This window comes from Phocoena phocoena, chromosome 2 (assembly GCF_963924675.1).
Source record: "Phocoena phocoena chromosome 2, mPhoPho1.1, whole genome shotgun sequence".
In the NCBI taxonomy this organism is placed as follows: Eukaryota; Metazoa; Chordata; class Mammalia; order Artiodactyla; family Phocoenidae; genus Phocoena; species Phocoena phocoena.
Window position 1 is genome coordinate 137,240,542 of NC_089220.1, and position 22,759 is coordinate 137,263,300.

General features: G+C 44.9%; 1 protein-coding gene across 4 annotated transcripts in view; it reads right to left on the bottom strand.

Annotated features, from left to right (window-relative positions):
- Nucleotides 1-22,759, bottom strand: part of NTRK3 (neurotrophic receptor tyrosine kinase 3) — a 378,355-nt gene that overhangs the window by 20,924 nt on the left and 334,672 nt on the right. For 3 of the 4 annotated variants that reach the window (XM_065871976.1, XM_065871974.1, XM_065871975.1), the window contains exon 15: nucleotides 20,511-20,754. In XM_065871976.1, coding sequence (XP_065728048.1) covers nucleotides 20,511-20,754 — 244 coding nt within the window. Of the gene's footprint in view, nucleotides 1-7,793; nucleotides 7,869-20,510; nucleotides 20,755-22,759 lie in introns of all 4 variants that reach the window. The other variant, XM_065871973.1, reaches the window with a different exon arrangement.

The window sequence follows — 22,759 nt, forward strand, 5'->3', positions numbered from 1 at the left end:
ACTATTTTTATGCATCACAGGTTCTTAGTTAGCCCTTCCCCTACGAAATTCCAGGAAACAGTACTAGTTAACCTAGCCACCCTGCTTCCAGTGATGGGTGGCCTCCAGCGTCTTGGGAGGAAGGCAGCAGGAAGGAAGATCTGACACCAAGGGAAGCCGTGGAACCCAGTGGAAAGAACACTGGATTGAGACTCAGGTCAACTGAGTTCTTATCCTAGTTCCACCAGGGTGTCGCCCTGCGGCTTTGGCGCCCTGTGCTTCCTTTTGGTCTCAATTTTCACATCTGCAATAAGGAAAGAATTGGACCAGAGGATTGCTACGCTTCTTCTCCATGTGAAATCGGCATGAGATTGTCCAAAGCAAAATTTTCTTATCTTCATCAATATACCAGGAGCACTGAACAAAAGCTCAAGGTCCTTCCCAACAACAGCAGCCTCAGCAGTCTGGCTTTCCAGAGTTTGTGTGTGTGTGTGTGTGTGTGTGTGTGTGTGTGTGTGTGTGTGTGTGTGTTCCAAGAAAGACAAGAAGAGCAATGGGCCAGAACTTGGGAGCTCCAGGGCCCTGCCTTAGGTTTACATCACACCACCTGGCTCATCCCTGGGCCCCTGGGTCCTCATTTATAAAATTGGTAGGGTGAGCGAAGAGAATTGGGCTAGTTGACTTTGAGGTCATCTAGTTCCAAAACACGGTGATTCGGTGAAGCAAAGACTAGATGACCTCTGGATGCCCCTCCCAGCCCTGGGAGAAGGTTAGAGTTCTGAGACCCACTAGTTCCACACAGCCCACTACTCTACAACTGGATCCCAGGGTGCCTTTTTGCAGTGAAGGGTGTGAGCCAAGGGTAATCTCAGATGAAAGAGCTGGAGGAGCTTTCCCTCCACACAGCATCTGGCATCCCAAGCTATCATCTGAGGCCTGCAGCTGTGGGCTGCCCCTTCTCCCTTTATAAACAAGCCCTACCTCTTGGCTTCTCCCTCAAGGTCAAAAGGAGGGGGAAGACTGCTCCGAGGATGAACCCAGGAGAAAGTCTTAAATGCTAAGCCAGTAATCACAGTTGGATGGTGTTTTTCAAAGGCATTCCTACTCTATTGTACACATTCATGTTTCCAAAAGCGTAGAAGGAGGATAAGGGCAAGTGGGCTTCTTGTCTCTAATGAAACTGGGATGAAACATCTTACTCAGGGTCATTTAGTGAGTCCCCAGGAGGTAGAGCGAGACTAAGTCTGGGGTAGGCAATCCTCAAGCATAGTGCCCTCATCTTAATTTATTTAAACCTCTGGTCTCCACTGCAACAGAGGTAGAAAGAGATTCTTTCATTATTTCAAGGTTGGGGCAGAGGTGGAAGGCTTGTCCCAGTGAACAGGGATACAGAACAAAAACTTACTGAGTGTTTATACTGGGCCAGGATCTATGATAGATAAGACAAAATGCACTGCTTCATCCACTCCTCTCAATATGCCTTGGCTCTGGAAATTATTATTATCAAAAGCATTGCATGAAGGAAGGAAGGGAAGGAAAGGGAGGAAGAGGTTAAGCAACTTATGTGAGTTCAAAAGGCTGAAGAGGGAAAGATCCAAGCCTCACACCTAAATTATTCTGATTCCAAAACCAATGTTCTTCTGCACCCCCAAGTCAGAGGTCTTATGCATTTTCAAGTTGAAGGGAGACTCGCTTGTAAAAAAAGTTTTCAAGCCTATAAATTGATGGGCTGGAGGTGGCAGATTTGGGGAAGTATGATAGAAATCCCAGAATTTGATTTCTGTGAAAACACCCATAAAAGCTAACGAGGATTTTCATTCAGAAATATCTAAATCTGCAGATTCAATGAAGGAAGATGGAAGCCAACGTCGGCCCAGAGAATGCTCATAAAAATGACACTGGAAAACATCATATGTTCCTCCTCGTAGACGGACTGGAAAAAGCAGTCAGTCACGGGCTTTGCTTCCTTGGTCTTTGCTTTGCAGATTTTCTCTGCGTGATGCCTGGCCTGACTCCTGTAGAAGTGAGGCGGATTATTTCAGCTGGGCTCCCCATGGCAAGGACTCCCTGATGAAGACAGGTCTTTGTTAGTGATCAACTAGGTCCCGGATAATCTGTTCAGCTCCTGCAGCATGTATCATCATAATTTTCAAAATTCATTAGCCTTGATTGTTTGGAAATCTATTTCCCATTAATGTCTCTTTCTCTAAGATCGTCGTTTCAGGCAGAGAAAGAGGAAGGCAGAGAGAGATGGAGGGATGATGGGCAGGTTGAGTAGAGAGGAGAAGGAAGGAGGGAGAGAGCTAGCAACACATGTCAAGCCTGGTGACTTATTTGGGTCTTAGAATTAAGCCACTGCAGAAATAAGTTCTAAACCTGGATTTGGTGATTACTGGGACAATACACTGCGTTTTTGCTTAAGATAGATTAAGTTTTTTGTCACTTGTAGCCAAAAGAATCTTGATCTAACAGTCGAAAATTCAACTCTCAAGTTCATCTTTATTTCTAGGAATAAAATGTCGATTTCTAGAAATGAACCTAAGAAGCAAGACTCAGAGAGATGCCAGAGGCCCAGATAGAAACCAGCTTGCCCAGCTAGGATGGAATTGCAATATACCTTCTCTCACCCCCCGAGTGCACTTTTCTTCTTTCCTGCTCTGCGTGCTGGTACCCACATGCCAGGGTCTCACCAGCCACCAAGCGTCACACACATGTGGCTCTGAGACCAGCACCTGAACTGAAAGCTTTCCTTGTATGACTGCACCTGCCCAAAACCAGTGCGATTGGCTGCAGGTCGCATCAGACATCTAGTTTCCATTAGGGTTAGCCACAAATGCCAGCATGGGAGGAGGTGGCAGAAATCAGAGGAACTAGCTAATGCTCAAGAGAGGTAGGGACCAGCCCAGCAGACCCAGGCAAAAGAGATAGCGGAACTTATGTTATTTCCACCAGCATCTCCAGACAGGAGGTCTTGTCACAATCCTTCCAGACATATGGATTTCTCATAAGTCATCTGTACCCAAAGAATTGTGGAAGCAAATGGACTTGACCAACTTTGAAGATAAGATCCAGAACAAGGAGTATAGAATCCCATCAAAAATGCTAGGGCACCTTTGCTAATGAGCGGCATTATGGCACAACCAGATGGTTCCCTTCTTTTCTCTGTCATCTTCCCTCTGGCTCCCCAGAGCCCTTTCACGTGAAGCCCTGGGCCCCACCCCATACCAGGCAACTCTCAGCATGCTCTTCTGGGGGTTTGCTCTGATCTGAGACATCTATTTTCAGATCATCAGAGAGCAATGCCAAGAGAACCAGGAGTTCAAAGATTAATTACCATTGAATGGGCAGAGCTCCTATCTCTGGATAAATCTCCAGGTGAGAACCCAAAGGATTGACCCTGGGAACACACAACCAATTTCCCTGAACTTAAGGACATGAGACGCCACATAATTAAGAGGCACCTCCCACAGGACAATGTATTAGGCTCCCTCCCAAAAGGCCAGTCTTCACTCTCTTACGTTGCAAGACTTGGAATAGCAACAAAAAGGTGAAAAATCATATCCCACAATTTCAACGCTGTTCAACTATGTTGGTTTTTGACTCTGTCAAAGTCCTAGTGTGTTTTAGAATACTCTCTAGCTCATAGACAACTTCACCACAACTTGATTCACCCTACAACCTCCGTCCGTGATGGCTGAAAAACACTAACCTGCAGAGAGGGGGTGAAAAAAGCTCATCTTGAGCTCTCCTTTTGTGCCTTGGGTGTGCAAAGAGACAGGTATGTGTTTTCAGGTTAATTAGAAAAACCGGGTTCATTGGGGTGAGGAGATACATCCTTGGGTTCCTAGCATGCTGGTGTAAAGGGTGTGCCTTGGGTCTCCAAGCGAGTTCCCATACTGGGACTCACCTATGACCATGTACCCTCACAGACTTGGGTCAAAGACCCCAGCATTGTCTTTCTAGCTGCAACTAAGTCCTTTCTAGAATTAAGACGTTTAATGTGTGACTGGCAGGGTGGGCAGTATGTAATCAGTGAAAGAAGGAATATCCTTGTCAGCTTAAAAGATAAGCAGACATTTCTAACCTTTACTCCTGTTCCAAATTGGTACACCACAGAGCACACGGATGCAGAAGAGAGAAGTCAACTGATGTTGAAATGGGTTCATATTTTAGAAGAAAATGTAGTTTGCTTTCTTGCCTCTTTTTGCCAGGGAGGGGACTCGGAGACAAGTCAGGGAAGAGTATCCTATGGAGGAAGATGAATGATGATTTTCTCCTTAGCTCGTGAGTTTCAAAGTGATGGAGGGAAACTAGATAACAGGCTATAAGCAGAAAAGAACCAGGATTTGACGGGGCAGCCAACATCCAATAGCTGGAATACCACAGTAAGGGACATTCAAGGGGCTGGAGTATATTCTTAAGTGATTCTGACATTGTGATGGTAAAGAAAATCCTGAGTAAATGACAGAGTAATAACTTCTCTCTATCCATATGACACATATTGTGAAACTAAGAGACATTGCCTTGACGTGGACTGAGACCTCTGGATAAATATGTTACAGAAGTCCAAGGAAATAACTGCGTTGCAGGTGGAAAGATCCTCCTTTAGAGTAAAAGGAAAACGGGAGAGGGTTATTGGAGATCCCAAAATAATTCTTCACTTCGCTACAGCAGCTCTCTCTGGTGCACATAAACGGTGGTTTGCTTACCACACCACTTTACCAAGAGCCCACCTTATGCATAAAATAAGATTCTACTTAATTTTTTTTCTGAGAAGTATGTAAATGTACATTACAAATAGACACAAGGTCACAGAGTGATATCAACGTTAAGTATAACCATAAGAAGATGTGGTCCAGAGACTTCCTGCTTCTTGTTAATAGCAGTCCCAAGACTGGATGAAGTCAGTCTGTGGGTTCCATTCACAAAGGCAGGCAGGAAACTTAGGATTCTCTTCAAACTCAACTCTTCACTCAATCCCCTGTTGAAAAACCTTTGTCTGGTCTCAGACGTCTGCATGCATTCTCCCCAACCCTATTATCTATACAGAGACCCATGCACCGCCCTCCTTCCAACGTGCACGAAACCCAGGAACCCAGGACACACTGAAGTCAAGCTCCACCTCTGCCTAGGATGGATGCCCCAATGGGAAGACGAGCTCTCATGCCCCCCGAATGGTCCATGCCTATCCCCATTCCCAAGGACAACAACATAAGGAGAAGCAGCAGAAGTTGCTGTACGTCATGCACAGTCAGCAAAGACATGTACAATCACCCCAATACATCTACTCCTCATCCAGCCATGCGCGTCAGCCAATTCGCAGGACCTTGTGGTAATCCAGCGAGTCCTACTTCTCTTTTCTTTCTACTACTTCCTGCCAACTGGTATCTATGGATGGATGCTGAGACTAACTGATAGAAGCAGGGTTTCAGATATACTTTCACTTGGGTTTAGATCCTGGCTGCACAATTTTCTAGTTCCATGTTTAAATGTCGGTGTTCTAACCCATAAAGTAAGACTTTGATAAATTCTTCGTGAGAACAGTGTAAATTAAATAAACATACTCAGAGCCCCTAGCAAAGTGCCTGACAGGTGTAGGTACACAATAAATGTGAGTTGTCATCCCCTACTATCCCCAAGGACACCAGATGGAAGAAGAAAAGCCTCGAACGATCCTGAATGGCCAGGGCAAGTCAAAGATTGAGGGATTTTCTACAAAGATGCTCCCCAAGTGGATAAAGCCACAGCCTCATTCACTTTCTGACACCCTCTCAGTGATGTTAGTTGGAGATGAAACCTATCAAAGACAAGGTATGCTTCCAATGCCATGGCCACCCCTGATTCTGTCTCCTCAATTTTTTTTTGGTCATTCTGAAGTTTTTGAGGTTTCTTTTGCTTTGGATTCAGAATTTCCAGATTTGACTTGTTTCAGAAAAATTTAAGCCAAGCCATTAAAGCCTTCCTTGGCTAAATTAAATAAACTAAAATACACTGCAGTCTTCAGGAGACTCAACTGCTTTGACCTCCCCGTCTAAAACTGCAAACACACATGTGCACACACACACACACACACACACACACACGCACACACCACCACCACCACCACCCCACCACCACCATTACCATCACCAAGCATTTCTTTTTCTCTCCTCTGCTTTATTTTTCTTCTAAGGACCTGTTATTCTCTAACATGAAATATATTTTACTTTATCTTTATTTTCTATCTTCCTTACTAAGGTCAGAGATTTTTGTCTGTTTTATTCACAGTTGTATCCTTAGCACCTAGAACAGTTCACAGTACATGAAGTGAAGAGAGTGACTGTATGTCCCAATTTCTCAGGGAAGGTCCCAGTTTATGCCTGTGGTATCTATTTAATTATTAGTAGCTTCTCTTTTCATTCTCTGAGACATCCAAGTTTAGCCAGTCAAATACACATAGTTGATTAATAATAAATATTTGTTGAACTTAATTCATAAATTTGACCAATTTGATACTTTAATTAAGCCCATCAACTCCTGAAACCAAGAGTTTTACCTTGATGTGAATGAAATGCATATGATGTTTCAAAAGCATGAGAGTGATTAATCTCTTATAATGGTCCTGCTTTCAAAATTCTCACGAGACTGGCAAACATGGTCTGATAAACTCAAGCTCTACACAGCTGTTAGCACTGAAAAATCCTAAACGTTAATGCCTTTGTTGGTAACAGTGCCAAGAAGAGATACCTATAAAAATGAGATCCTGAGAGAACTTGGGAAGCTATGCTTAATTTACCTCCTTAACCAAATCATGAGAGAAATGAATGGAATTGTAAAAGCAACCCCGTTCACCTGCCCAGAAGACTGACATCAGGATAATGTCATGTAATAGAAACCAGAGGCTTCTCTCTTAAAAACAAACTACAATACACCCAGTTAGTGTCTGGAAACAGCATCTGGCCTGTGGGAAAGCATCTCGAGATGGCAAGAAGGACTCGTATTTCCTAGTCTGTATGAGATTTTAAGGTTGGGTAGGTAAATTTTGTGTTTCTATTTTCCCAAGTGGACCATTCCCCAAACAGAAGGAAACAGCCTCTAGGCAAAAAGTGGAAGGAAGCGATCCACTTCTGTCTGATGATCAAGGCAAGACAGATGGAACTTTGACTAACGCTGCAGTATGTCCATCTCCACTCCAGAAACTACCATAGAAATTACAATGGGGAGGGGGAAAACCTTCCCCTCAATACTCAGGGATATGACTCAGGCATGGAGCTCTGTAATAGCTATCCTGAACATCAAATTTCTTAGACTAAGCTTCACCTGAAGTCAACGGGGAGACCTCCAGTTTTTCAGACCCTGAAGTCTATGTGGTACTCTTAGTTCCTTAAAGGGAGTCTCTTAGGGAGTGTAGGCATCCAATGTGTATTCAAAACTCAAGGCACCCTTCCTGAAACGCAAGAAAGCAGCCAAACCACAGTCCATGCAGAGCCTCCAGCCTCTACCACACGCGCAGGCCCGGACAGAATCCCTGGCAGCCATTTGAACTCCGGCGGCTCTCCCAGATGTGCACCTCATTTTAGCAGAACATGGCCCCGGTCCCTCCACCACCACCACCACCACCACCATGCTTCTTGCCCATGAGACATCCGAAGCACATCAAAGCCTTTGGCAGGAAACTTCCATGAATGTTAAACGATGTCCCCATGATGGGAGGCAGGGGAGGAGATGTGGGGAGCAGCCCCAGCCCATGGAAGTTCCTCTCCAAAGTCTGCAAGCTGTCAGTTTGTGTGTGGACTGCCCAGCCCCCTGACCCCAGAAACGAAATCCAGACTCACTGTGGAAGCTGCCGATGCTTCTAGCCTCTGCCGCTGCCATGACACGCTGAGTGGGCCCTTCTGGCATAGCCCTTCCTGACAGTGAATGGGGGAGAGAGGGGGGCAGGGGAAGAGAGAAGAAAGGGATGAAGGCATAGGAAGGAAGCATGGAAGGACGAAAGCAAGGAGGAGAAGGGAGGTGGGTATATCCTTAACTGAATGGCCTGTCTCTCTTGGCCACAGCTTCCAAACAACTCTCCCATGTTACTAGAGAGAAAGGCTGACTGCATCAACTCATCCCAACTGCCCTCACTCAGGAGTCCATGGCTAGGCAGACACACCATCACACCACTCCTAGTACACGACAACCAGCTTCTTCCTTTGTGAGCCACCAAGATCCAACTGGTTTCCCTCCAAGTGTTCTACTCCTGCCCAGATAAGCCTTCCAGCCAACTGACTCTCTGAAAAGAGGTAGATTTTTACCTAGAATTTTCATCCCTTTAGGTCAAGAAATAGCACCTTCTCCAAAGCTTCTGAGGAAATATTTGTCTTCAGCGAAAAATCACTGAATTTATCACTACTTTTAGGGGTTTCTCTCCCAGATGCCCTTTCCTGCCTTTCCAATTTAGAAAGGAGGTGAGCTAACAGGACGTCATCTGTATAGAGCCTCAGCCCTCTTCCTCCTTGCTGTCAACAGAATCACCATTTATTTTCCCTGTTACCACTTGGGAAAAACCGTTTTCCCTCAAAAAGCCTCTTGAGAAGTCAGAGGAGGGGGTGTGTGTCAGGCTGCCTTAGAGAAGGAACTTACGGTACCTTAGCAATAGCATTTTTCAAGCACCTCCCAAATCAAGAGCTGTGGACAGAAGACAAGAGACACAGTCCCTGCTCTCAGTCAAACCAGAGGCAGAGAAGCACAGGAATGAATCAAAAAAAAAAAAAAGAAGCACATTCAGGGCTTCCCTGGTGGCGCAGTGGTTGAGAGTCCGCCTGCCGATGCAGGGGACGTGGGTTCGTGCCCCGGTCTGGGAAGATCCCACATGCCGCGGAGCAGCTGGGCCCGTGAGCCATGGCCGCTGAGCCTGCGCGTCCAGAGCCTGTGCTCTGCAACGGGAGAGGCCACAACAGTGAGAGGCCCGCGTACCGCAAAAAAAAAAAAAAAAGCACATTCATGAAGCAATACATCTGTGTGTGTAAACCAATAGGGCGATGCCAAGGAGACCATCCCGTGAGGACAACGAAATGGGCATCACTGGGTTTTGATGGCAGTGAGGAACAGACAGAGAGAAAAAACAAAGGGGGATATGAGAAAAAGAGCACATGGGAAGTTGGGAAGAGAAGATGTTATGGGCTGAATTCTGTCCTCCCACCAAATTCTTATGTATTAATCCCCAGTACCCCAGAATGTGACTAGATGTATAGAAAGGGTCTTTAAAGAGGTAGTTAAGGTTAAAAGAGGTCATCGGGGTGGGCCCTAATCCAATATGACTTGGGTGCCTAGAAGACTAGGACATTTGGACCCAGACATGTACAGAGGGAAGATGATGTGATGACACAGGGAGAAGACGGCCGTCTACAAGTCAGGGAGAGAGGCCTCAGAAGAAACCAACCCTGCCAACATCTTGATCTCAGACTTTTGTGGTACTTTGTTATGGCAGCCCTAGCAAACTGATGCAGAAGTCCTTATGAAACAATGGGAAGGAGCAAGTGCCATTGTGGAATGAGGGACAGGCTGGCTAGGTGTCAGGGGGCTTCTTGTGGGAGGGAACAGGAAGGGGACTGGCAGAGTGCAGGGTGAGAAATGTATATTTTTGAGAAATTGTATTTCCCCAAGCTTTTAAACAAGCAGGCAGAATGATGAAAAGTTTGAGAAGTATGGGATGGAGGGCTCTGAGACTGAAGGTGCACACACTGATCCAAGTGTTGGTCTGATCAGGGTGTGAATTAGGAGCGTTCCAGCCAACATTCAAAGAACAAATGATGCTGAGGTGCTATGAAGAAAGGTATAACAGGATTTGGTGAAGAATTAGGTACAAATGGGGAAGAGACAAGTTCAAAAATGACTCCCATTCCGGGAATCTCTCCAAAGAGTTTTTGTTCATGCCAACAGACTGCTGAGGAGTGGCTATTTGAGAAGTAGGAGGTCACCACGGTGAGTAGTATCTCCAACGAGACAAGTTTCAATCACCAATGAACTGTCCAGGGGAGACTTACTGGTTAAGCAATCAAAGAGAGAAGAGGTAGAAGCTAAAAATGTAAATTCAAACAGCTTCTGCACAAAAGCAAGAAAGGGTTATAACCATGTGAGTGTGTGAGCTTTCCAAAGTAGATGTCTAAAATGGTGGCACTAGAACTTCCAATGGGAAGGAGAGAAACCAGTGGAAGAGGTAAAGAATGGCTATAAAGGGGAGTAGATCATAGAGCATCATTAAGGCATTGAACAAGGATTTTAAGCAGTGGGGGAGTGGAGGGGCGGGAGAAGGAATGGGGCAGTTATTGATAATGTCATTCAACAGTTTGAAAATGGATTTGACTCTTTAGAGGAAAGGAATCTGAATTTGGCCGTGGTGAAATAATTAGTGAACCCCAAAATGCAGAGTCAAGGAAGGGGTAAGATCAGAAGCTTAAAAATTAAGACAGAAGATGAACACAGCCTATTAGAGTAGTTGAGGAGACAAATGAAAGTTGGAGGTGGCAGAAAGGTCAAATGAAGAGTTTTCTTTAAAGTAAAAGAGATCATAGAAGACAGAAAGAAAGACTTCAAGATAGAGTGAGACAAACAGTCACAGCAAGAGGTGGGCTAGAAACAGGGCAGGTGACAGATGGTGAGGTGTGAGGGAAGTGAGAAAGAATGCAGATGTGTGAATCTGTTGATATGGAGAGGGTGAATCTGGCCTAATATTTCACAGCATTACAAAAATACACATTTGATACAGTTCCTGGCATAAGCATAATAGTTCCTTAAATTACTCTGCCACTTCTAACTTTAAACTCTACCTAACTTTATGGAGACAGTACTATACTGTTAGACCATTTTAAATGTCTATTCACAAATGGCCTCACATTCTTTAGAAAACCTTACTTAGGAATCAGAATACGGAAACCATCTCTGCCCTGCCCAACTTTTTTGTGCAATCTGAGGAACACCAACTAATCTCTCTGAGCCTCGGTTTACTGGTCTGTAAGGAGGAATAATAACAATAGCCTGGTTGACCTCAAAGTCCTTTGATGATGACCAAAGAGAAGCATTGGACCTGTGAGATGGGAGACCAACGTTCTTATTTTAACTCTACCACCAAATAGATGCATGAGCTTGAGAAACACCTGCTCTTTCTCTGGAGTTCAGTGTCTCCATCTGTCAAGTAAGTGGGTTCAACAAGATGACCTCCAAGTTGATTTCTAGCCAGGATTTCATGAGTTTGCCGGTGTAGATCGCTTACCCAAATTTCATGGCATTTATCAAGGGCTCTCACAACTGGCTTAGGAACAAAAGAGGTTAATGGATGTAGGAGGACAGTCCAATTGGGTGGCTTCAGTCAGGGGAGAGAGGAGGATTTAAGCAGAAGACTAGGAAGCCAAGAAGTCCTTGCTATCAGATCAATAGGGATATATCAGAATTTCTAAGCTAGATGACACTGACCATTTGATTCATCTGACTCCCTTGCTCTGATTTCTTCCTCATGTAACCTTCTCAATGTGGTCAGGCTCCCCACACAGGCTGGCTTACTGGGAGTGAATGCTTTGATCACACAGCCTTTCAATAATCTGGTCCCCTGTGCACATTAATAAATTGTCCTCCTGGTGCTAACTGCAGTCTCATGGGTGTTTTAATTATTGTGAGATATTCTCTCAGGCCTTTTCACTGATAAGCAGATGTTTGGGCCTTTGGTAGGGAATCAGATCCTGTTCGCTTTTTCTTAGGTGACACCACTGCATCTTCCAGATATACCTACCCAGAATCCCCACATACTGACTATTGGTACCTGGCAAGTGGGGACCATTATAGGACTGTTAAGGAATAATGGCCGTTATTCCTTACCCATCACAAACACTTGGCATAGGGTAATATATTTTTTAATTAAGCACTTTTATTAAGCGCTTTTTATGTGAAACATCACTGTGATAAAAATGGAGTGGGTTCCTTTGCCTTTAAGGGAATTTATGCTGTAGAGGGCTACAGGACATGCATGTACCCAAATGACTCAAGGACATGACTAACTAAATAAATACAAAGATCAGGAAGTTGGGGATTGACCCATTGAGTAAGAAAATTATCAACTTCAAGAACAAACTGGGCCACAACTCAAAGTTAGATCCTGGCTACAGAGGCTGGAGAGCATGACTCAGTGGAAGAGAGGTTGTCATGGTGAGTGGCAGAGTGGAAGAGATGGCCTACTGACAACCACTGCCAACCAAGTTTGGGGATGAACTTGTTTCCAGAGTGCACATGATCACCTACTAAGCAGACTATACTGCTGGTGATGGTGGTAATGGTGGTGGTGGCAGTGGTGATAAAATCAGCAGCACCCAAGCCAACAGTTCACAAAGCTCTTGAATATCCGTTATCTCATGTTATGCACAGGAATGAGCAGTGGCCATCGAGTTGCATATAATAAGAGATAAAAAGGAGGGAGGACTGGGCTTTAACCAGCCTTGTCTCTATCCCCAAGGCTCTGGGGCACATGACCCTAACATCTTCCTCTAGGGTAACAAGGGGCATCACACACTTAGGAGGCCTGGCCTGGAGAATGAGCTCTAGTTCTGAAGGCCTTTGTCTACCACAGAATTCATGGTTATGGTTATCAAAAGTTAGCTTCTTCTTGGAGCTACCAGGTCCGAAATGGGAAAGTTCTTCCTCTGACCAACTAGAAGTGCTTCCTTTTTCCTCCTGGGCTTCCAACAGACCAACTCCAGTGGTCTACATCAGTCCTGGAAGAGTGAGCGGCTTTGTTTTTATCTCCCCGAGTTCTCTTAAGTAGGCTCTTCTCTCCTTCAGTGTTAGGATCTAGCACCAAAGACCATCATAGGAAATACCTTGGCTTGTAGGTAACTTTAAATTATTTAAAATTTCTTATACGGATGGGCCCCAACTTATGATAGCCCAGCTTCAGCGTAGTGTGAAAGTGACACGCATTAGGTAGAAACAGCACATCGAATTTTGAATTTTGACCCTTTCCTGGGCTAGCGGTAATGCAGCAGGATGCTCTGACGTGATGTTGGGTAGCAGCAATGAGCCTCAGCTGCTGGTCAGCCATGAGATCACAACCCACACACTTACAACTATTCTATACCAATACGACCCTGCTATTTTTCACTTTCAGTACAGTAGTCAATAAATTACGTGAAACATTCAATACTTTATTATAAAATACACTTTGTGTTCGATGACTTTGTCCAAGTGTAGGCTAATATAAGTGTTCTGAGCACGTTTAGGGTAGGTGAGGCTAGGCCCTGATGGTCAGTAGCTTAGGTGTATTAAATGCCTCTTTGACTTAGGATATTTTCAAGTTACAATGGGTTTATCAGGAAGTAACCCCATCGTAGGTCGAGGAAGATCTGTATATGATTTCTACCTTATTCATTTACATAGAATAATAACTACCATCTATTGAGTGCCTAATAGGTACCAGGCAATTTGCATACATTATCTTATTTAACCCACACAAAAGAAGAAATTGTTCTCATTTTTTTTTTCTCAGATGAGGATCTAAGGCTTCGAGAGTTTAAGAAAATTTCCTGAGGTCACATAGCTCATAAGCAGAAGCTCAGGATTCAAAGGAATATCCATCTGCCGGCCTCCAGAATTACTGGGTACTTTGCCCATTTTCTCTTGGGTTCTTCCCATCCCCACCTCAGCTTTGTCCTGTGGGATTGGCTAAACTTAAAAAATAAACAACTGGGAGTAAAAACTCTGTTGAAAATTCTGAATATCAAACGCTATGTTGACCCAGTCCTCCTCCCTCTCCTCCTGTTTAGACTCAGATCACAAAGCCCTGGGCTTTGAGGATTAGGAGAGAAATACAGTCCCCTACTAGGAGGAAGTCAAGGGAACATACTGTTCTCTTTACATGCAAATATCTTTGTGTGTGTGTGTGTGTGTGCGTGTGCGTGTGTGTGTGTGTGTGTGTGTGTGTGTGTGTGTGTTTGCAGTACGCGGGCCTCTCACTGTTGTGGCCTCCCCCGTTGCGGAGCACAGGCTCCAGACACGCAGGCTCAGCGGCCCTCAGCGGCCATGGCTCACGGGCCCAGCTGCTCCGCGGCATGTGGGATCTTCCCGGACTGGAGCACGAACCCGTGTCCCCTGCATCGGCAGGCGGACTCTCAACCACTGCACCACCAGGGAAGCCCACATACAAATATCTTAATTACAGCTGGTAGAGAAGATATTTGTATGGAAATTTATGTATCTTTATATGTTATATATTCAGTTTGCCATTAAAAAAAAAAAAAAAGCCCTTTATACTTGAGGACCCCAAACTGGGTCTGTTATAATACTCGCCACTGTCAAGTTATAAAGAGGCTGCTATCCCCACCGTCCACAGGAGCAGAGAAGGATAAAGTGAACCAACACCCTGCGCCTTCTCCTCTCCTTTCTTGAGGTTGGGTTCCAGTATAAACATGCCTCATGTTCTTGAAACTTTCTGATGAGGATTCTGCCTGTCCTTATTTTTCTGCAATATCTGTCCCCATGGAGATCAGGCTGACTATGATAGCATCTATCCCATGCCTGCACCACTGTCACTGACAAAAGGAAACAACTAGATTTCAATATTACAGGGAAGTGAAACCAAATTTAGGAGACCCCTGGAAACTGCTCTCAGAAAGAGGATATTATGTTTTTGGCATGTCAAGGGAGGGAGATATTTATATCCCATTGATTCCCCTCCAGCAAATAAAACACAACCAATTACCTATTTTGGTCTCACTGAGCATCTTCACGTTTTCCTGAGTGTTATAATGTCTGTTTTATAATATAAACTGTGTTTATCTCCTCTAAGGATATAGGAAAATATAGACTTATTTTGCAGCAGGTAAAATTCTGGCTAGACATAACTGAGAACTTCCCACTTCTAAAGGGTGTTACGAATTAGAAAGAAAAATATAGATAAATCTCTCACTAATGATAGCTTCCCTTTGCCACAGCTGGAAGGAATAAGGGGGAGCCAGTGGAATCCCAGGAGACGCACCGGAATAGAGCAAGCAAACCATCTGTCGGGAATGATTCTGAAGCTGTTCTGCCTGGGGCCACAGGGGTGAAATAGATGACATTTAAGGCTCCTTCCAGCTTCATGTTTCTTTAAAATTGAATGATTTGGCATTTGTTCATCTGTTTTTAACACTCTAGGGATGCAGAATGGACTAGGTGGCCTAAAATATGCATTTGTAAAAAATCCATCCCGACCCTCCATTTCACTGTTATTCTTTTTCAAGCTTACAGTACAAAACGGATAGAGGCTTTGAGTTCCCAGGCCCTAGCCTTGAGTTCACCTTTCCCAGCCCCACTAATTCCGATGGCTTCTCTTCCACACTCCACTGCTAACCCCACAGCAAACAGCCTTATTGTCTCTTCCCTGGACCATTGCCATGGCTTTAGTGGCCTCGGGTCCCAGCCGTCTCTCCTACATGCCACTGCCTGATGACTGGTCCTCGCAGAGCCTCATTTACACTAAAACAGATGACAAACTTCCCATGACTGTCCTTCAGTTACCCACGTCAGAACAGCTGGCCTTTCAAGAGCTGCCATAGTGGTCCCATCCTTCCTTTACAAACATCCTTCCATGCATCTTTCATGTACCTTCAGGTTTGGCTGGTTGAGTGACACACTGTTCCAGATCACTCTCCTGGTTTGCCTATTTCAAAACTATCTTTATTCCTCCTAAAATTCAACCCACTGACTGCCTCAAGACCCAAATCATCCCTCTAATTACATGGGCTTTTGAAATTGGTAACCCTATTGTGTTATGGTGGAATTACAAATTTTCATCCTGTTTTACATTCCCTATGAAAATTTCATTTCCTTGGGAATACAGATCCCATTCTCTTCATCTTTGCACATAGTCAGGGAATTGTATTGAATCCTGTCCCCAGCACATGGACCTTCTCAATGGCTAGGGTATTTGGCACAAGGGGAAATAAACCAGCATGGACAAGTTTAGCAAATGTACAAAGTGGATCACTCATCCTAAGGCTGTATAAAGGATCTAACACTGACTTGCTGCTGGAGAATCTCAAGGTCTTGTACACATCACCAACCCTCTCCAAGGCTTAACTATAAAACGGAGGCCAATAATAGCTGACCTGGAAGATTTCAGAAGACCCTCTTCCTTTCCCAGTAGAGCACTAAGAGGCTGGTGAGAAAGTGCAAAGCTCCACAATCAGCATGTGTAAAACGAGCATGCCTCCTTCAGCTGGTTTTGGTGTGAGGGCTTACATGATCAAGCAGGGAGCCCCAGGACACAGGAGAATCAGGCGGGATTCAAGAGCAGAGTTATTCATCCACTGATTCTCTGCTGCTACCATTCTGGTTGTCACCTCTGTCACTATTGGGTGTAGCTGGAACACATAAGATCTGCCCTAGATCTTAACTGGGGAGCCTATTGAAGGGATCCCGATGCTTGGCCCTGCAGGGCATGGAAGCCCTTCCACAAAAGTGATGCCTATTCAGGCTCCTCTTGGTCTGGCCTAATCCACTTCCTGCCTAACTCTGAATTCCCATTCTGACTTCATTCATTCTTTCATGCATTTCTTCATATGTTTATGGGGTGTCTGCCAAGTTCTAGGTCCTGTGCCGGGCACGGAGGACGGCAGAGTGAACAGGAAGGTGCACCCCCAGCCCTCCGCATCAGTAGGATCAGAGCACCGATCTCTTACACCCCCATTCTTCCTGTATCAGCATACCACCTCCCCTCCAAATCAAAACATCTGAAAACATTTCTATTCTGGAATTCCAACCTCGTCTTCTTCAGGACGTTCTTTAATTCCAGATTTGAGCCCTAAACTCTTAGTGTTGTCTGATACTCTGAGAAAGATATAATGGTACCAAAACCCCACCCTTGTCAAAGCCAGGTTAAAGGCAGTCTCAGAAGTGTATGAGTCAGTGACCCATACAAGGAAAAGGGATCTGTCATGGGGCATAGTCTTAAGAAGCGAGAACAAATTGCTCTGGCACTCACTCTGGTGCAGAGATGTTTGTTTTCTCTCTGTAAATATGTAACAGGAAATTAAGCAGTTCACCTTTGTACATCATTTTCATACCACCTGTGCATGAGCCAGATGGCAGCTCTTTGTTTTAAAAAATTAAAAAGGAAAGAATAGAAGGAGGAGTTTATCTCCACCTCTCCCTCTGCCCTCCTATACACACCCTGGAATCTACACTGGGCAGACGAGTGCGTGCGCACGCGCGCGCACACACACACACACACACACACACACACACACGCCTGAATTATGTGCATTTAGCTATGCTAGGTACCAGAAATCAGCAAACTCCTAGGCCCAACAGATTTCGGTAACGTATGGTAGCCGAGAGGTGCAAACCTGTCCCGGGTGTCAGCTTGCAGAGAGAATCCTTCAGCGTCCTTGCTATCTAATAAATCACTGTATTCCCCCAGAGTCTCAGCCGGTGTACCAAACAAAAAAAAATCTTTCATAAATCACCTGAACATGGACTTAGCTCTAAGATTCATGAGCAAGACCATATAAACACAGACCAGAAGAACAGGCAAGCACTGATGACCCAGTATTTCTATTTAAGTTGAAACCTTGGGAAGGAAATTTTTCAGAGGTGGTCAACATAAAGGCTCTGCTCCTTCGGGGCAGCTACACGATCCCAGTTTATTTTCCAGTGGTCAGGAGGTCCTTCTCTCTGACCCGAGAACTACATGTGGAAATAAGATTATCCCTGAGGTTCTCCTGCCTTGGGTGTGAAGGGGACTAAGGAAAATAAACAACAGTTTATCCAGTAAGTAGTGTATTCCAGGCTCTTTACACAGATCAACTTGCTTAACATCAGAAATAACCTGATTGAGAGACCATGTTTGTCCTCATTTGAAAAACGGGGAAGTTAAATAGAGGTTTCAGGAAAGCACATTGAGGTCCCATGGCTGTTAATGGCAGTGTTAGGATGTGAACATAGGTAACATTGGGCCCAAATACAGAACTCCCTTGTCACCTTGATGTCTTCCAATACGGATAATAAGACTTCACAGTTTATTGCTGATATGACCTCAGGCAAGTCTACTTCTGCCTTTTGTTTTACAGAAGGTGAGGGAGGGGTTGGGGCTGTGTACACATGACGACCTTGTGGGCACCTGTACTGAACATGAAGATATGACACAAGCTGCTCTTTGAATATGCAGAGTATAATATCTACCCACCATGAGTGGATATGCGGTTCTCTGATGGTGCATTGTGTTTTTACTGCAATAGCTATCCGTTTTTGTTTTTGTTTTTAAGTTTTTGGCTACACCCCATGGCATGTGGGATCTTAGTTCCCCGACCAGGGATCGAACCCACGCTTCCTGCATTGGAAGGCAGAGTCTTAACCACTGGACTGCCAGGGAAGCCCCAGCTATCCTTTTTATATTTTATACTTCCTTGGGACCAAAGACACACATTTTCAGGCCAGCTGGCCTCTGCTTATACCTGGCTTAGAACTCATGTAAAGGGAACTGTGGATAGCTGGTATGTGAACATGTTCCCACCTCACTCTCCCATCCTTGAATTCCAATCTGCCCTGGAGCCCACAGAAACAAGATGGATCTACTCCTTGTAGCACTCCCAGGTATAAAGGGCAACAGTTCACAACTGTTCAAGTCAGGGCACAGCAGGATCATTTGGAGATGTAGTCTTTTTCTTCTTCTCTCTTTTAAATCAAAATCAAGAAATATCAATCGCGCTCCTTGAAGCAAGCTTAAAGTTGAGTTTGCACACATTCTGGTCAGATATTGTTTCCCAACACCCTGGTAAAGCCAGTGGAGACCAGATTGGTATAATCAAACATCTGCCTCACACAGAAAAACAATGATCCATCCCCTGCTTTTATCAACACCAACATAAATCTGAGCTCAGCCAGACAGGCCAGCAAACCCCATTATGCAGAGTGCAGAAGCAATTAAACGGTGCCAGTTCCAGCTAGACTCAAGAAATCTATGACCCATGGGCCCTTAGTGACCACACCGATGCCTCTCTTGGAAATGACTGAAAAAAAAATTGGTCTAGATGCGAAAGAAAGACTCCACTTTGACATTTCCGGGCAGGTCTGCCCTGCCCATCAGTCTGTGCCTACTGCTACATCATGCTCCTTTTTCCATATCTAGGGATGTTGGACTGGGCAGGTAGCTAGAGAAACTGCCCAGTTTTCTGCAGACTTTCTACCTTCGCTACTGTTTGGTCTACTTTGCTTCATATTCTCATGATGGTCTACCATCTGCCATCTTTTGGCTGTACCATGAACTCGTCCATTTTTAGCTACAAAAGGAATTTCTCAAATATTCCATTTTTCTCCAGGTTATGGCTAAAATAAAGTATCTTGAGTGATCCCTTATAACGTCTGGGCAATGTTGTTTAGGCAAAGCCATCAGGAGCATCCAGACAGAATTGATTTACAGATGCCAACCCCAAACCCACAGCCTCCTGACCCACCGTGCTCAGGCCAAAAAGACATATATCTAGGTCCTTTGATTCACAATATGATCATTCATTCTGTACAAAGAAGATGAGGGAAATGGGTGCCGTGCCTCTCAACCTCCAAAACATTGCCCCACCCTCTCCTTATATACCATCCAAACTCCTTACCCATTCAAAGACCCCAAAGTAAATCTTCCATATATCTGAGGCATCTGCCTCCCAATCAACTTGCAGAAGTTATCCTATCTCTGTATACAGGTTGCACCCGTATTTCTCCTTTTGGGAATAAATGCCACTCTTGCCCACCCGTCCTTTCCCTGGCAATAATAACATTGTCAGAACCACTCACTGATCCGTGGGAAGATGATTCCCAAATACAAAGGGGAGCAAAATAAGACACCTATTAATATAAAGTAGACACTTTTATAGAGGTAAAATTGAACGTGATATCTCCTCTCACAATCAGAAAGCTTTTCCTAAGGCCCACCTGTACCTCTCTCCAAAGTTGGCAATGAGAACCTGCTTCCTTCCCTCATCTTTCCTACGCCATTTGGATAATTCTGCTCAGCAATACGTTAACCATTTTTGCTACTTTATGTTGGGTTCTGACTTCTTATCAAGATCTACCTTTGAAAACAAGCCTATAAGCTCACCAAATAATGTTAAAGAATAAAATGTGTCGTGGGTGAGGCTGGATACGGAACTCAGTTGAAAGATGTTAAAATGTAGCACCAAGTTGAGCTTGTCCACGTGAGCATTTGGGGATATATATACGTGTGTGTGTGTGTGTGTGTGTGTGTGTGTGCGTGTATCTGTTTGCATGAAGAATGAGTATTGATGGAAGTAAGAACACAGTGCATTATGTCATTGCAATGTAAGGATACAGTCAAGTATCCCTATCCAGGTGGAAGGGAGGAGTGAGCTATCCAGAGAATAATTAACAGGTATGTTGAGATGCAGGAGTGGCCAAAGGATAAGCATCAGATGTATATCTGGGCACAGATGTGTATATGTGTGCTCCGGAGTAACAGGGTTAATGGACAATGACAAAGACATGTGAGAAGGCACTAGCTCTGCCACGGATTGCTGCATCTGGAGAAGCCACCTTACCCTGTAGTAATCAGTGCTGTAGACATCTCTGGACATGCCAAAGTCTCCGATCTTCACCAGAAGGTTAGCTCCAACCAGGCAGTTCCTGGTGGCCAGGTCCCGGTGCACGAAATGCTGGGAGGCCAGGTACACCATGCCAGAGGCAATCTGACTGGCAATGTGGAGCATTTGAGAGAGCCCCAGCTCTCCTTTTGCCTGGCGTGGCTGCCCGTCCACAAGGATCATTGCATCTGGCCCATGGGCCCTGTGGGGTTAGGCAGAGAAGAGAGGGGGCAGAGAGAATTAAGGAGATCAAGGGGAAATGTCTTCTTGCGTTCCTGTTCTCTGGAATGCACCACAGAAATGAATAAGATCTCTTCTCAGTCTACTTATGGACTATTTCTATCTACCCAAAATTATATTCTGTGAGTATGGATGTGGTCAAACTCTACAACCAGATTCCCAACGAAGATGACAGCAGACGTGCTTTAACGAATCAGGGAATGAACCTACTCTTGAATGTGTTATGGTTATCCAGGGGCTTCCCAGGTTCTTGATGTCTACTACAGAACAATTAATAAAACAATTAACTCTTACACAGCCCTTACTATGTTCCACACACTGCTCTAAGTGTCTTAAATATTATATATTAATTCACTCAATCTTCCCACCCCGATTTTGAAGATAAGGAAACTGAGGCACGAAATGATCAGATCACTTGGTCAAAGTCACAGAGGTCCCACAGTGGCCACATGGGTGGCTCTGGAAGAGAGTTTTAAACTTTAAGCTTCCAGAGGGTTTGTTAAATACAATTCCTGGGCCCCTACGATTCTGATTGGCTAGGCAGAGCTCATTCATTTGCATTTCCCAGGGCTGATGCTTCCAGGGCTGATACAGTCCACATTTCAGGTAGCAACGCTCTTCAGTCTACCTCCTAACCTCTCCACCACACTGTCTAGGATTGGGTAACTTTTGTTAATGGCAAGATGGGATGAAGAGACCCTGTGACCCTGAGGCAGAGACCTGGGGAGCCACAGCACCTGCTCCATCCCAAATCATGGGCCAGATTTGTTATCCTAACACCTTGCCCTGTCATATCAGTCACTTTTAGTGTTCACTCTTTTCTCTAAAGAGCCCAGTCAGCTCTAACTACACCCAGGGCCCTTATTTATGAAGTTGTGGGCCAAGGAGCCCTGGTGTACAATGAGACCTCAGCCTGTTTTACTGCTTCTCCGCTTTCCACTGAAAGGTACCGTTAAATATAACACGTTCATTTTATTATCTCCTGTGGGCTCTGCCTACCTCATGCCTCCAGAGGAGAACTACTACATCAGCTCACAAGGAAGAGGGGTCAGCAGGCAAGCCACATTCCCACTTACCAGGAGAGTGCACTGCAGCCTGCCCCTAACACACACCAACTGGGAGATGCAAGAGCAGGAAGGGCCTTCTGCTCTCTTTTTCTTTTTCTTCCTGTTCCCTTAGAGCGGGCATGACAGTGGTACGGAGTGGCACTCGGGACCTCTCTTTAGCCTTGCTGGTGGCACTTGGGGCTGAAGGCACCACTGAATCTATGGGGAGGGCTTGATGGAAAATGGACCACGTCCCTCTGACCTCAGGGAAATGGAAGCACAGGAAGAGGAAGATCCTGAGTCCTGAGAAACGATGCTGCCTGTATTAGAAACTACCATGGTTCACAGTTCTGATAAAATAATAACTGTAATACTTTTAATCGTAGCTACCATTGACTGAACACCTAGCTACATGGGAAACTTGTCCAGGCCTTATACAAATATAGTCATTGAATACTCATAACGACAAACGTGTGAAGCAGTTATGAATAGTCTCATTTTCCAGGAGAGAGAATTAGGGGTTAATAACTTGCTCCAGGTTACATCACTAAGACATATTCAGAATATGAACCCAAGTCTGTCTTATGCTAAGGACTCAATTCTTCAGGAAAGGAGTAAATTTCACTGTGAAACCAAGTTCAGGAAGTTTAGAAAAGCCTACAGATACCTTCCAATTCCTCTAGGGCCAATTTTGGAAACCTGCTACCAACCCTTTCCATTCCCTCCTCAAAACACCACAGCACTCAGTTGAATGTCCCACTTCAAGGAGATGCTCATCAAGGCTTGGGGAGTGTGCTAGAGTTTGCCATAACCCACATCTGAGCTCTGGAAATCTCATTCTCAGCAGTGGAACCACACCCTAAAAGCGTCCAGGGCCCGAGTGTTCAATGTGCTTCCTGGGACCCTGGATTCCACAGACGC